The 16,255-nt window shown below is 36.2% G+C and overlaps 1 protein-coding gene across 3 annotated transcripts in view; it reads right to left on the bottom strand.

The window, feature by feature from the left end:
* Positions 1-5,094: 5,094 nt before the first annotated feature.
* LOC125666797 (polycomb group protein Psc-like) overlaps positions 5,095-16,255 on the bottom strand; it is a 49,862-nt gene continuing 38,701 nt past the window's right edge. For all 3 annotated transcript variants that reach the window (XM_048900084.2, XM_056151912.1, XM_048900085.2), the window contains 5 exons: positions 16,089-16,218; positions 14,970-15,021; positions 14,506-14,604; positions 14,215-14,295; positions 5,095-9,810 (listed from right to left, as the gene is read on the bottom strand). In XM_048900084.2, coding sequence (XP_048756041.2) covers positions 7,900-9,810; positions 14,215-14,295; positions 14,506-14,604; positions 14,970-15,021; positions 16,089-16,218 — 2,273 coding nt within the window. In that variant the 3' untranslated portion in view covers positions 5,095-7,899. The remainder of the gene's footprint in view (positions 9,811-14,214; positions 14,296-14,505; positions 14,605-14,969; positions 15,022-16,088; positions 16,219-16,255) is intronic.

Here is a 16,255-nt window from a genome sequence, read left to right as displayed (position 1 = left end):
TGATTTGTAGAGGGTGGCAGACGATAACATAATGTCGGTCGATAACGTAAATAAATCATACACGGCGTTTGATTGCATTCGCCGCGGTGAACTATTCCCACATTGATAAAATGTTGGGTGAAGGCCAAGGAAATGGACGGGTTATTTTTAAGGTCACGTGGAGGGTATTTGCGTTGATACAATGACATCGACAACGCGTGGTTCTCCTTTATCATGCACGGAGAGGCGATATACATGCTCTCGTTTGTCTGTGATAAACCACAAATGCAGTAAATGTAGATATCTATTTATTGTTGGTTGTATTATTGAAATAAAAATGCATTTTCTCCGGGGGAAAAGTTGATAATGCATGAAGATCGAATTCTTCACTTTCGACAGACAACAAATAAACAAATAAATAAATCAACATATGAAACGCGTGAGAATCCTCAGGTAAGTTCTTTGATGGGTTATACATATATATGTATGTATAGAGACCGGTATTTTAAGTCTACATCGCTTTTCTAAACATTTCATACCAAAGAATAAACCCAATATTAATATTTGTACTTTTCAAATGTTGTACCACATATTTCGTGCCTCTGTTTATTCTATTTTTGTCTAGTTCTCTCTCATTTTCATCAGAAAATGAAAATTTACAGCGTAAGTGTAAGAGCATACACGTACATTATTAAGTAGTTCCGGAACCGCGCATGGTAAATCTGATATCAGATTACAGAGAAATTGTTTCCAGCTCGACTTCCAAGTTATTAGTGCTATAGTAAAGAGGAAATCTTAATATCGAGAAGTATAAAAAGTGCAACTGGGGGAAAATCCCAGCGATTGTATGGCTTCGATATGCATTATATGTATTTTACAGTCTTATCGTCTAGTAATGTTGTAAGCCATGTTATAATTTTCACGAAATAATATTTCGAAAAATTCCTGCGGAAGCAACCCATAAATTAACTGTAGAATTATACTCTCGACATTGAAGATAAGATGGGGACATTTACAGGTTTTCTGACGTCATATTGCTCTCGAGTCTCACGATTAAGTGCTATTTTATACGTAAATATATGCTTATGTGACACTGAACTGTGAGAAATCCTCAACAGTTGTAATTAGTTTTAAAATGTGGGAAAACGAATTACAAACGGGCACTATGTACTCTCTCTCTCTCTCTCCCTCTCTCTATCTGTTTCCTCTCTCTCTCTCTCTGTTTCCCCCTCTCTCTCTGTTTCTCTCTCTCTCTCTTTCTCTCTCTCTCTGTATATCTGTCGCTCTCCTCTCAGTCCTCTGTGTATCTCTGGATAACAATACGATAAAACCATTTTTGCGCGTGCCTACACTATATTGATCTATACCGTGCAGTCGAATGAGTCGTGACTACATCACTCAAACCCCACCATTTCCCGTAACCGGACAGCCACAACAACAATACGCGGTCCTAGTGTATCGTCAAAAATTAAACCGACCCTTAGCAACATAATGTAGTTCTTAGACACATTCATCAATTTTATTGATTTAAACTTTCATACATTGCAAGGCGATTTGAAATCCACAGCATGTAGATCTACATTTTGATAATTAATTTACTGAATTTTAAAATTTTCATCGATGTAACATCGCAAATTATTCACACCACGATGGATATACTGGATTGGACTTGAGATACTGATATAAATAGAGGTTATCTCTGGTATCAGTAACGCAAGCTTGAGTGCACAGTGACTCCTTTCTTAAGTGCACAGACAGACGGACGAGTGTAACAGACTCGACAATGGCATTAAGTCGAAAAGCCGGAACTGTATTCTTCATGTTGCAATCGCTCTAAAGATTTAAGCACATCGTTACAACAACCTGTGCATGTTCATGCGTATGAGAGTATATTAAATTACAGCGGCCAGACAGGTTCAATCACCGTTATAACCAGAGAGGATGTTACACAGTTAAGGAATGAACAATTAAGATAACGAACTTTGATCAATCCTTTAAATAATAAAAAAAAATTAACAGAAATGTAAACAGGGATCCTTGGACACACCAGAGGTGGGATCAGGTGTCCAGGAGGAGTAAGCATATACTGTTGACCGCTTACACCTGCCGTGAGCCCTATCTCTTGATCAGGTAAATGGAGTAATCAGAAATCAATATGTAAAGGCTATGTCACAGCCACTACGTACAATTTGCGCATATTCCACGGATGGAATTTGGTCATACGTGGATATATGTGGAAAAGTTGGGGTCTTTACGTAAAATTTTGACAGATGTATCACGAATGAACCACGTTATAACCATGGAAGAAGTACGAATAAACCACGCAAAGAACACGTAAATCTACGTACAAGCCAAATCTGGCCCCAAATCGACATACCACACGCGAATCGTGCGTGAACCATGCGCGATTATTGCGCTGTTTATCTGCAATTCATTAGTGATTCGTGCGTCAATTACGTAATTTTAACGCGATATGTGCGCCGTATACGCGATGTAAAAATGATGCATCTATGGTACATGCGTGAAAGGTCGTAAAACATACGTGGACATACGTGGAACGGTCGTGGAAAGTCAAACATTTGCGTATGCATCTCGCAAAAATCACGCACAACTGCGTAAGAATTGCGTGTACACTACGTAAAATACGCATGAACTGCGTAAATTTCAACCGACCAAAGATTTTGAGCAGCTCAAAATCGAAATCGCGTAAAGACCTGTCTGCCGAAAACCTCGACGGACATCTGCACACAATGACGAATGAAAAACGCATGAAACACTTATGAGTTACGTATATCGCGCATGTATCACGAATGACCACAATTTCATACGTGGAATATGCACAAATTGTCCGTAGTGGCTGTGTGACATAGCCTTAAAGAACGGCCTAACAATTGGTACGAAACACGTCAGATCCAGCATAATAGCTTGTATTTTATAATGTAGCTTTGATCAGGTCCGTTCCATTTTCTTCCTTCCCTAGACATCAGCATGATGTACAAGACATCAAGATAACGTGAAGATGTACCATGATGCACACGACATGACCTGGAAATGTCAGTAGAGGAAGACGCCTGAACGCAGTGGTCAGTTCGGCTCCATCGCCGCGGGGATCAAATAGAGAGCCCATGGGCGGATATTCAGGATTGACCTGGGTTCGAATCCCGGTCTGGACCGTTGTGCGTTCTTCCTCCCTAACTAAGGTCAGCTGTACTCGTGCAACTGAAAGATATAGGTAAGTAAAATGTGTATGTTACACAATACAAATTGGAATGCAGTAGGAACCAGGATAAGTGGCATCCCACTCGGTACAGATACATATACTGCGTGGAAATCCGAGTTACGAAATAACAGTCGGTATAAACAGGATGCGGTTTTCTATAAGGATAGATTGGAATATTCAGATTTGATAGATTGGAATATTCAGATTTGGTAGATTGGAATATTCAGATTTGGTAGATTGGAATATTCAGATTTGGTAGATTGGAATATTCAGATTTGGTAGATTGGAATATTCAGATTTGATAGATTAGAATATTCAGATTTGATAGATTGGAATATTCAGATTTGGTAGATTGGAATATTCAGATTTGATAGATTAGAATATTCAGATTTGATAGATTGGAATATTCAGATTTGGTAGATTGGAATATTCAGATTTGATAGATTGGAATATTCAGATTTGATAGATTGGAATATTCAGATTTGGTAGATTGGAATATTCAGATTTGGTAGATTGGAATATTCAGATTTGCACAAAGTACTAAAGTTGTAGATGAATCAAGAATATCACGTTCAAAGTTTATTTTAAATGTTTTACTAAAATGAAATCATCAAAACGATGCCTACCTTAGGTATGGTTGTATGTACGTAACGAACAACAAGCTTAAGATACAATAAGAATATCATATGTTTATTTATTCACTGAATGCTTTATTACTAACATGTTTCTGCATGAATCGAATTCAGATGATGAACCTATACCTATATGAGGAGCTTGCTGTGTACTTTTACTCATTTATCTCACTCCCGCGTGTTTACAAATTGTTTTTGCGCCTTACCGTGTACGAGAGTTCGATTAACTAAGGAAATAAGTCGAACACGTCCCGGAAGTTAGCAACACCGTCCGTGTTATTAACACAACAGATGAAAGAAATGGGGATTATCGAGAATCACTTCAATGCAGATCTATCTGAATATCTCGGGATTATTCTAGAATAAAATGGAATTCCAATTTGTTCTAAGGGAACATGCAACAATTCAGGGGCGGATCCAGGAATTTTTCAAAGGAGGATTCAACCATATTTTGGCTTTCAAAGGGGGATACCCCATCAAATTACGGTTTGTTTGTTTTTTTACCCATTTTAAGCAAAATTATCTGACGAAAGGGAGGTTCCATTCCCGGACCCCCCCCCCCCCCCCCCCTCTGGATCCGCCACTGCTACTTACTGGATTCTAATGTGTATTACTACAGTATAGGATACTGTACTAAAATCCAATCAGGATCAGGTGAATCTTACTGGATCCCAATGTGTACCGAGTAATCAATTGAATAGCATTCCCTAATGAACAAAATCTGTCCAGTCTTCTCAGAAATTAATTCTCATTGAATTCCGACTTTCCTGATTACAGTGTCTAGGCGTATAAATAGTATTCTTGTTGACAGGGCTTTGCATTTTGGAGATGTTTCAACGTTTTGTAGAGTTATGTTTTTGTTCTGATAAATTTGCTTCATAGTATACATATATCACAATTAATGACATTGATACATGCACGGATCTAGAGGAGAGGGGGGTGGGTGGGTGGGGGGGGGGGGGGGGGGGGGGCACAGTCCCCTCTGAAATTTGACCAAAAAATGCATTTTGTCACTGATAAACATAGATTAACAAAACTTATAGGCTGGAACCCACCCAATCCCCGTTCGGACTGGACCCCCACCCACCTTCCCCTGAATAAAAATTCTAGATCCGCGCACACGTTCAAGTAGGTTGAGTTAATGATGGTACATCCCACATTCTGTGTTATTTTCTTTGTGTACGGTTACACACGTCCATCCAGGTACACAGTTTATAAGAATAACAGATCTTTTAAATTACAGACAGGGGGTATTACGACAACGATATTCAAAGCGTCTTTATTTGACTGCACATAATACAATGTTCATTTATATCAGTATTATCTGGAAAAAAACAACACAAATATCATCATCAACAATCAACAAATCAATTCATTATCACATGCCCCTCTAAATCACATACACTCGCAATCAGCAAAATATTCTAAATGAAATAGAAATTATTGAAAGATGTCCCTGTTTTAAAACGACATTTCTTTTCATGTAAACAAATATGATTGGTTAAGATATTGAGCGTTCAGAGAATTCGACAATTCATTTAAGATATAACTTTAGTAAAAATAATAAAATACAACCTACTATATATATATATATATATATATATATATATATATATATATATATATACTCTCTGTCAGCCATAAGCAGTTTTACTTCAGAAAGAATTGAATTAATTTCAAACTGAACTTGTATTTTGCAATGTTAGAGAGGGGAAAAAAGGACTTTGAAAATGTAGCCAGCGTTTAACTTTTGAACACATACACATGCACATGGTTTAAATGTTAGGAAAAAATATATATACATGTATACACTATGTCTAAGCATTTTCACTTAAATAATACCATATGGTAATGGTGAAAGACGATGAATTTTATTTCTATACACGAGACAAACATGAGACAACGCCCATTATCATCCAATGGATATTATGTACACACGCACGCGAAACACAATTCTCAATATTTTTGAGTAAGTTTTTACATGCAGTTGGAATACACGTAATTGAATGCTGAAAAGATAAAATAAATCAATATTCAAAACTCTGTTTTAGCGGAACACAATCAACAGGACAACTTTTAAAACAAGAAAAAAACACCCACCCATATATCAAATCAAGAGGGATCGATATAATTTGGAGAAAACATATTCCATTAATTCACACTGATAAATACAGGTCAATAAATCACGTGACAATGAAAGTTTGAATATGTGGAGACAAAGGCGCTGCTTTAAAATGAAGCATTTACATATATTCAAGGATATTTTCGCTGAAAGTAAATATCTCAAAAGTCGGTGTTGTCATGGATTTTTGATTTTAAGGTATTGAGGGAAAAAAATCAAAAAGGCTACTACTGAAATGTAATGTAATATTGAAGGCTTTAAAATCCCCCAAACTAAACATTTCAATTTCAATACAAGATTATTACATAGTTAATCCTTTACACATTGTAAATTTTAAAAGTGGTCGATCAAAAATAACATTATTTACAAGGGCATATCAGGCTGCGTTAATACTTCAAATTTTTGGGTCTGTTTTGAGTTTTTATTGAGACGTCACCAGCTGTAGGTGGAGATCTATGCTTTTGCTCAAGGCTATAGCAGTGCGGGTTCTTTAAGGTGCCAACACCTACCACGACACGGGACCTCCGCTTTTCATGTCATATTAGAAAGACCCGTCAATCTCACTTCTAAATGCCGAGCTTTTAACGAAGGAGCAATCACTACCTATATTTACGTCTTAGGTTTGACGCTCAGCGGGGCTCGAACTCACGACCTCCCGGTTACAAAGCAAACGCTCTTCCACTGAGCGACCGCACAGTGCGTTCTTATATATACGAGGTCGTTAACAGTGACTTATAACTGTAAAGTAAACCGAGTTTTACTGGAAACAAATAAGCACCATTAACAGCATTATGACGTCATATCTGATAATCGCTGATAGTCATTGTCATTCTCATGTACAATGTAACTTCCAGTTCCTTTATTCTCGTTCAACCAGACGCTTGACTGTTTCCGTAAACTCCACCGGGCTTGTTAGCGTTTACGAAAACGGACGATCTTGTCTGGATGAACGAGAGTACTATTTAATTGATTGCCATTACTGGAGAAAATATAATGATCAATATCGAATAAAAATCTAACTTCAAGTTCCTGAGAAGAGGGGATTCAAAACTCCCACAAGTTTCCATCAACGATTACATGATTTGTTTAATGAAACAATATCACTTTTTCACTGTTAATATCATTCACAGATTTAAAGACTGTATATTTATTTGTGGGAAAAAAGGGTATAGTGTTTATTAATGCTTGTATTTGATAATGAATTCGGATCAACATTCATCATATTTTATCAAATGGGGTGGATGGTCTTGATGAAAACTATATAAATGAAGTTTTTGTAAGACATTGAACCTTTTTATCTTGCCATTTAATTAAAATTAGAATATTTTCTTAATGTTGCGTCATTCCGCTATGGCGTCACAATTTAAAGTACGAGTACTCGTTTGAACTGCCTCAAGTATTATTCAGTACATCAGCCAATCAAAATGCAGATCAGTTACATTGAAATACAGACTTAATGTAGATAGCACAAATAAATTTCATTATCAAGTCTTTGGCAACAACAATAGTACTACAGAAGGTTGATAATCAGCACTATACTTTCGTCTGGTCTCGTGAGTTCAGGGCACAAATTTATATTCCAACATTTGTAAATAGCTTCCTAGCACATTTCGCATATAAACACACTCACAAACACATACACACGGTATAAGCATAAACCGATCACAAAAATGAATTAACAAAGATAAATAAACAAGCATTCCATCTGAAAACATCCGCACGTCAAACAAAAATTCGATAAATAAATTGTATCCTTTCTGCACATAAAACACAAAAATCACTAAATTTCTGAAGGTCATCGCGAAAGAATAAATCCATTTGTAATCTGGTAATGACGACAATAATTTGATTCTTCACACAAAACCCGATCCAAACTATGGTAATCCAACTATAAAGTAGAACTATCAAACACAGCTGCAATCTTTCACAAACTTTACAACACGAAATTAAAGTCCCGACCCGGGCTCTGCTTTTATCGGATGGAGTTTTCTTGAGCCTAATGGTGAGATGTCTTCATCGTCGTCTGTAAAGGCAAACTTATCGATCTCGCTGCTTGGTAGTCCATTGGTTTTAATAGGAACTTTTATTGGTATTTTCAGCGTTGATGACGGTGTTTTGCTTTCATCATTAGAAGTTTTCTTCTTAATGCTCAAATCCTGCGGCAGATCACCATTATGAGGAGACGCATTGTTGGAGTAGAGAGGTGACGTGTTTAACCGTAAATTCAAATGGGAATGGGCAGCAGGCACGGTAATTGGCAAATGGGAAATAGGTGGGCCTCGATCTGGGAACGAAAATATCCTTCCGGTTGACGACGAAATATGGCGGGCAAGCGGTGACGTTGGGATCATTCTAGCTGCAGGATTAAATGAATGAGGCGATGGAGATGTGGGGAAGGAGCGGTTTGTAGGCGAAGGGGATAAGGAATATAGAGAGGAAGGAGAGACGCACGACCCGGGGGTCAAACGGCCATTTGGGGTGGTTGACGGAACACGACGAGATGGCGATGATGTTTTTCGCCTAGTAGGAGATGTTGACAATGGTCGGTTCAAAGGGGATGAAGAAAAGGGTCTGGGTGACGTCACGGTAGGCGAAAAACCCATGGGTGACGGTATCGTTAATCCATTAGTGTAACAACCGTATGAAGAGTATGGCACTGTCAATCTGAGTTTCTGTCCATTTGTTGTAAATCTGTTCTCCTGTTTACTGTTGACATTTGGAGCCGCTGTAGTGGAGGAGGTTTTAGCACCAATAATAGAAGACTTACTAGCGCTGGATTTGGCGTTTTTCGCGTTGGTGTTTGATACATTTTTAGTGGAGCTAGTCTGTAATAACTTATGTTTGGCAGTTGGCGATGGTTTAGTTGGGGTCCCAGTAGTGGTTTTGTCCGAAGCAGATTTCTTCGAAGGTGAAGATTTAGGAGAATCCGTTTTCTTTTCTCTGCCTTTGTCTGAGGAAGAAGAATTTGCACCATTTTGTGTACACATTTTCTTTGCTATTTTCTCAGACGATGGAGTTTTTTCAGCACCTTGTAAATCAGTGGGTGGCAGAGAAGTCTTCTGTGTCACTCGGGGGTGATACACGGGTGTTGTTAGGGTGGCTTTTTTAGTAACAATACCTTGTGAAGAGTACTTTGAAGTATTTAACTTGAGTTTCGGGATGCGGTTAACACTCAATGAATTTTCAGAAGTGGGAACAACTAATATCGCCGACGAAGGTTTCAATGATTGAGTCTGCAGTTGTTTTTCTGCTTTGCTGCTACAACTTTTGTCCTTTTTACCTGGGGATTTATTAACCGTGCTCGGTGGAAAGGAAAGTCCATTCGACTGTGTCTTCTCTAATCCCACAGGATTAGCCTTTGTCTTATTCGAACCTTTATCACTACATGTTTTTGCAACTTCGAAACCATTTTCTGCTGGTGTACGTTTGTCAGTTTCCGATGAGATCTTCTCCTTTTCTTGTGGTTCGGGCTTGGGAGCATTAGAAGTCTGTGGTTGGCCATCATTTTTCGGAACACTAGTCTCAGCAGTGTCACTTGATGGTTCCGCTGGTTTTCCGTTTCTGTCATTGGTTAATTCCGATGCGTCAATGTTCAAAATGGGTTTTTCTGAAGGTGTATGAATTTTCGGTTCTGAAACAGTTTCCTGCAGCGAAAGAAGGGACTGTGGTTTTTCTGATTCCACTTCTTCCGATTTGTCATCCTTATCTTTTTCAGCTTTGCCATCTTCGACATCATTCTTGATTTCCGTTTCCACAGTAACTGACTCTTTGATGACCTTTTCCGTGCAAGAGAGGTCACGTTTGAACCTTTTGGCTGGATTGGTGTACACGGTATAGTATAAACACAGGGGTCCTTTCTGAAAAAAAAATGCATTGAAATATATACAATGTTCTCATCCCCTGAAAAAAGTTACGCATAGCAGAGGGCACCTGTTTATTAGAAATAATCTTTTTAATCGCCTTTTCATGCTTGACTTGGTCAATATTGATATAGAATTGTTATTACCGTATGCGGTGATGTTAATATGCCTCTGCAAACTAATATAAATATTTTTTCAGTTGTTCATAAATTTATAGAAGGAACTTGTAGATTCGTTTAATCATTGTACATTTTACCTGTTAATTATTACCTTGCATGGCATATTGTAACATTTTAGGAGAGGGACTTGTAAGTTGTTAGAACTTGTTCCCAATCCTTTTGATTTGATCAATAAAATATGTTCAAAACAAAAACAAAACCTGTTTATTACTCTTGTTGGTGAAATACTACAATGCAACTCACATTAACTGAAGAAACAACAAAATTGTAGTTTGCATACAGACTAAAGCTGTAAAGCAAACAATTTGGACGGCGCGAATAGCATCAATGTTTCTAAATAGACAAAATTATTACCCCAACAAATTTTGCTACATGGTAGATTAAAAAATATTTAAAATAAAATTCCGAGTGCACTTAACCACGTAAATATTCAGTTGGACTGGAGTGAATTCAAGTGATGGCTACATTCAACTGACGTAAACACAATGTTCATCGTTTGTAGCCGAGAGGGGCTTATTGATATATAACCAGAAAGTTCCACGGGTGCACTCAGAAGACGCGATGTCTACGAGTAGTGTTGTTATGAAATCAAATCCATACAAACACATCTACGTACAATTAGAGAGTCGACTCGACAAACTAGATACACTTTACTGTCGTCTAGGGTCAGATAAATAAAAGATATAATCTGGGTAAAATTTCTGTGTCAGTTTCCGGTACACGCCTTTTATACACACGCATAACACAATTTAAACACCGCGGAAAAGAATAAGCCTTTACTTTGTCTCGAACAAATGGAATGTGCTGGTTTGGTTCGGGGTTAATGAGCTCATGGTAATTGTGTTTACAATCTTCTAGCAACATTAAGTTACATGACTAAATTTGTTTGAAGCTATCATTAACAGACGTTTTAGAATTTCATTGCTGCCGATGGAAAGAGATACAATGACAAAAATCACAATACACTGGTGTTGGTATACATGCAAGTCTTGCTCATTTTCCGCCAAATTGTGTTTCCTTTCTTTTCATTAGGTTTGTAAATCTAGAAAACGCCGATTAACTCAACAATAACTATATATATATATATATATATATATATATAATATAACTATATAACTGTATATATATATATATATATAACTATATAACTGTATATATATATATATATATATATATATATATATATATATATATATATAATATAACTATATAACTGTATATATATATATATATATATATATATATATATATATATATCAAAATGGCAGAAAAAGTCTCCATGGTATAGGTAATAAGTAGAAACAATATATCCAACGAAAATTAAGTACACCAAATGATCCACATTTAATTAATTAAATGTGGATCATGTGTACTTAGTCATCGTTGGATATATATATATATATATATATATATATGTTTCTAGAAATATATCACAAATAAAGCTGATTTTCCGAAAGCATTCACATTAACATAGCACTTGTTCTCAAAGCAGCATTATCAGGATAGCTTTGTAGCTTTTCCTGATTATCAATGGATAAAATTCTCAAATTATCAAGATCCATTGAAAAACACGAGGCAGGTGTATTATTAATTTATTGATTCGCAAGAACACGATATTATTAAACTACTGTAAGTAGAATGTTGTAAAGATGAAAAGGTGAGGATAACGAACATTGATAATCGTCTCATAAGCAGTGGTCACATAACTCCTATACAAAGGAGTTGGGCAAACACGGACCCCTGGACATACCAGTGGTGGAGTCAGGTGCCTAGGAGGAGTAGGTATTCCCTATCGACCGGTCACACCCGCCGTAAGCACTATATTTTCATCAGGTAAACAGAGTAATCCGGGATCAAAATTACAGTATGTAAAGAACGGCCTAACAACAGTTGATATAAAACAGTCAGACAGCATTCATTCGACTTAATGACTGGTTGTACTTGTAATTTAGAAAATAGTACTTTCGTATAGGTTCTGATGTTATGCTGTTAAATAGAAACATGTGGTTATTAGATTTTATTCTCTCTGAAATGAAACTACTATCTTGTTCAACCTACTTTTACCCTTTGTTGCTTTAAAATACATGTATATAGATACAAAATGTGCTGAAATATTGCGGCTAGAATTACAAAATATCATTTCTTTTCCCCAAAAAAATTACCGGTATATACATTATATATATATGCCAAACTGTAGTATGTGAAAACATTAATTTCTAAGGGGGTGTGTCCCTCTACTGAACGACAAAGGGGTATACGTCTATAGATTCAGGAAGTGAACATCTTTTGTTTTTAGCTCTTTTTTTTAACCGATATTCTTCACAAATTATAAAATATGCAGAGATGATTAGGGAATATATAACATATTTTCTTCTGTTAATATATACTTTATGTACATGCATTATCGAATTCCTTTCTTTCAATGAGTCTTTACTTCTTTCAGTCAATAATTATATATACTTTTATATCATTGTAGGATGTGTGTAAACCTATATATAAATATTATACGCAATTTTCTTACTAAATCCTGCCTAAATCTTTGTTTATTCGGCGGAACTTAACCAGGGTCCAATCCCTGGCAGCTGCCAAATTTCTTTTATATGTCGCATAAACTTTTTCTAATTGTTATAGAATAAGGTTTTAGGGGAATTGAAATGTACAAATCTTGAAAAAAGAAACTTTTTGTAAATTATCTTTCGAAAGGCCTCACTTCCATGAACTTGAAAAATTCTATCAGCGAGATTTTTCATGAACATCAGATTTATTCATTACTATGCATAAATATAAAATTATTCACAAGAATTATATTTTCGTGTGAACGCAATACCGCGAAAACCACTTGAAATATACAAACAAAAGAGAAAGTACAATTTTTGAGTGCGGAATATCTGGAGATGGATGTCATACCGGAAGTACACGTAATGTTGGGCACTGAACATCGAATTTGGACGGTCTGATATTTCCCTATTCTAAGAGTCCAGAACATATTGGTGATGAATTTCTTGGTTTTACAGAAATAGCATTAGCATTAAACGTCTCACGCGTTCACTGATCAGCAAATTGATGACTATAAAATTGGTTGAACATTATACATAAACATTGGGCACCAGGAAAATAAATGATTTCGGAATCTCAGACGTTAATTATGTTAATTAACAAAAACCCTCTCAAATGTTCTTTGTTTTGTCGCCTGCTGTCTGCAAATATAAAACTTCGAAAAGGAGCAGTATGCGAGTTGATTTTTTTTTCTCTTTGAATTTTTCAAGTTCTTTCATTTAATGAAAGCTGTAATTTCTTTGCAGGAAGTCTATTTCTTCCAACATATATCTGCACTTTTAGCGCCATGTAAACTTCAAAGGAAATGTGAGCGCTTCCTTAACAATTCTACTATGACATTTCTTTCTCATTTCAACTGGCATTGTGAGCCATCACGATCTTTTGGAACTTAAAAGTGCACATGTCGGTATTTATCTCATCGTCTTCTCTGTAATTAATGCACTTCTTGACTTTTAATTTTGTAGGCCCCTAACGAGACTCTTTAAATTTATCGCTTTTGTCTAACATAATTTCCATTATCTTTATGGCAGCCCCTATATTGTCAGAATTAACAAGCTTAATCACGAGCGATTTAGTTAGTGGTTCATTTCAAACTACCCATGTCCATTAATTACAAATGATTTAAACTGAAAACAGTATGTGAATAAACGATATTAGAATAATTTGAAGAAATACAAAAGAAATCATGGTAATTTTACAGTGTTGTACATATCGTGATTGTATTAAATACTGTATACAAGAAAATTTTCACCATCGTTTTATTTTTACCCAATATGTTTACCCAACTCACCATCATTCTATCGGCGAATTCAAAACTGAATGAATTTACAAGTATATTAACTCTTTGTTCGGAAGTAACGAAAAATAGGACCCGGTTTTGGATATATCTAGAACAGGGGGGGGGGGGGGGGGGGGCAAGAAGAACAACAAACCCGTCGGGGTGAAAACGAAATGGGACAAACATTCAACTGTATACAGCGATTTAAGAAATTAATCAGAATCCTCCCTAATTTATATGTGTTATTTGGGGGAGGGGGGGGGGGGGAACTCGAGTCATTAAGTCCATCACAGACACTCTTAAGTCCATCATTTATAAAGGATACACAATTTCATAAATCTACATACATACAATGTATACATGTATACCAAAAATAAAGATATTTACCCGTCTCCACATGTAGATATAAGCGATGTCTACCAAGGTATACGAATCGCTCAGGACTTCGTCAGTATGATAGATGTCAATCTGTAGCGAGGAAATCGAGAAAAAAAAATATTACATTTATACATTTCAATTCCAGCACCTATTTGAAAAGTCGAGACAACGAACAGTGATCAATCTCATAATTCCCATAAAGAGTGCCGAGAATAAAAGTGGAGTAAACACGGATCCCTGAACACACCAGAGGTGGGATCTGGTGACCATGGATGTAAATACGGATAAAGCAACACTCACTTGATAACGGTCGTTGAGGGAAAACTTAAGTCGTATGAACTTCTTCAGTAGCCCGATGGTCACGGCAGCTGGACATAGCAGATAACGACAGTCCTCAGCCTACGTCATCACAAAGGAACATAATGTTATTATGATAAAAATCAGAGCGCATACAAAATATCTGGAATGCCTAAATTAAATAGTCTTCATTCTGAGAATTATTTCTAATACTAGTAATTTAATTTATATGAATGAGGAACTGTATTTCTACATTGTAAATTGATTTCTTTAATCCATTGTGGGTTAAAATTAATGAATGTCCATGACCCGATATCATTGAAAATTAAACCATCAATTAACGATTTTACAGTATTTCATTTTAAAATGAAGGTCATCGGAAAAGGTAAAAAAACCCACCTAGTATCAATGATATAAATTAACTTATCATTCTAAATATGCGATTTGCGAATTCTCCGGGTTTTTACCTCTTTATCTTTCGTGCCTGTACATTTCGAGGGAATTCTGGGAGGTTTTCCACTGAAAAAAAAAGAGTATTGTGGAGTTTTAAAACTGAAAATGCACAGGTATCGTGTCAGGTGATGTCCGAATTGAATGCCTTGTGTGACTGAACAAAACCATAAAAACTACTTCAAGAAAAAAAAATTAAACTCTTTCACACCAAGTTTTCCTATTTGTAACAGCACACTACATTAGTCAGAATCGTCTAATTTTACAATTTATCATCCGATAGGGTTAGAAATTACATCAAGTCAGTTAACATAAACTCTATCAATCAACATTAAAATTGAAAGTACATATTTCTGTTTATTCGTGATATTCACCTAAATGTCAACATAATTTCGTCTTATCAAATAACCGGTACAAGTATACAGTATATACATTTATAATTCCATAAAACTCTTCGCTATGGTGTACCCATTTTAAAGTAAAAACCCATTTACATTCTTAATGAAGACATGAGCGACAGTGAATTAATTAGAGCAAGTTTATATCCATTCATTCTCACTACATGTAACCGTTGGCCAATAAGAAAAAGACCAGCATTTTTTTTTTAATTTTGAACACAAGAGTAAGATTTCTACTGTAAAGTATTAGAAATAAAGACCTCATAGAACAAAAAATTATGATTTGAAATTACATGTACACGTATTAAATATGATATTAAAAAAACCCAACACTAAAACACTTATGTGATTGATTTTCATTTGAAGGAAAAAGCATGGCCACGGGGAATTAAAATCCCCGAAACTCCACATTTTGCCAAATTTTACTTCTAAAAATAAAGCTAAAATGATGCCCTCATACAAAAACATCAGTGTAAAAACAGCTTCATTCACAATAAGCTCTCGATGGTCTATGGGGGTTATTCTGACGTCGAATGAAGATTTATTTTATGTTTTAAAAGGTTCTACCAGACAGAACAAAAGAAAACAGCATCGCGAATCGGAGTACCCCCTCGCAACTTAGCACCGCAACAACGAACCCGATGTATTTTATATCGCGCCATCTAATCGAATTTTGCTGCGAGAGGAAACCACTATCCTCTAACCTTTGACCTAATTAGGAAATAAAAGGCTTCTTACTCTGGGCTGAGCTGCAGTGCCAGACTGATCTGCTCGTCCTCAGCGAAGATCACGCGCTCCCTCTGGATCTCTCCGTCATCGTCCGTGTAATATTCCGGCCTGTCAGGGTCATCCCACATGCTGTCCACATCTGGAGGGAAAACCCAAACAATTGCCAATGTTTTATA

This window comes from Ostrea edulis, chromosome 10 (genome assembly GCF_947568905.1).
Source record: "Ostrea edulis chromosome 10, xbOstEdul1.1, whole genome shotgun sequence".
Taxonomy (NCBI): domain Eukaryota; kingdom Metazoa; phylum Mollusca; class Bivalvia; order Ostreida; family Ostreidae; genus Ostrea; species Ostrea edulis.
This window is presented reverse-complemented; position numbering and strand designations above follow the sequence as displayed.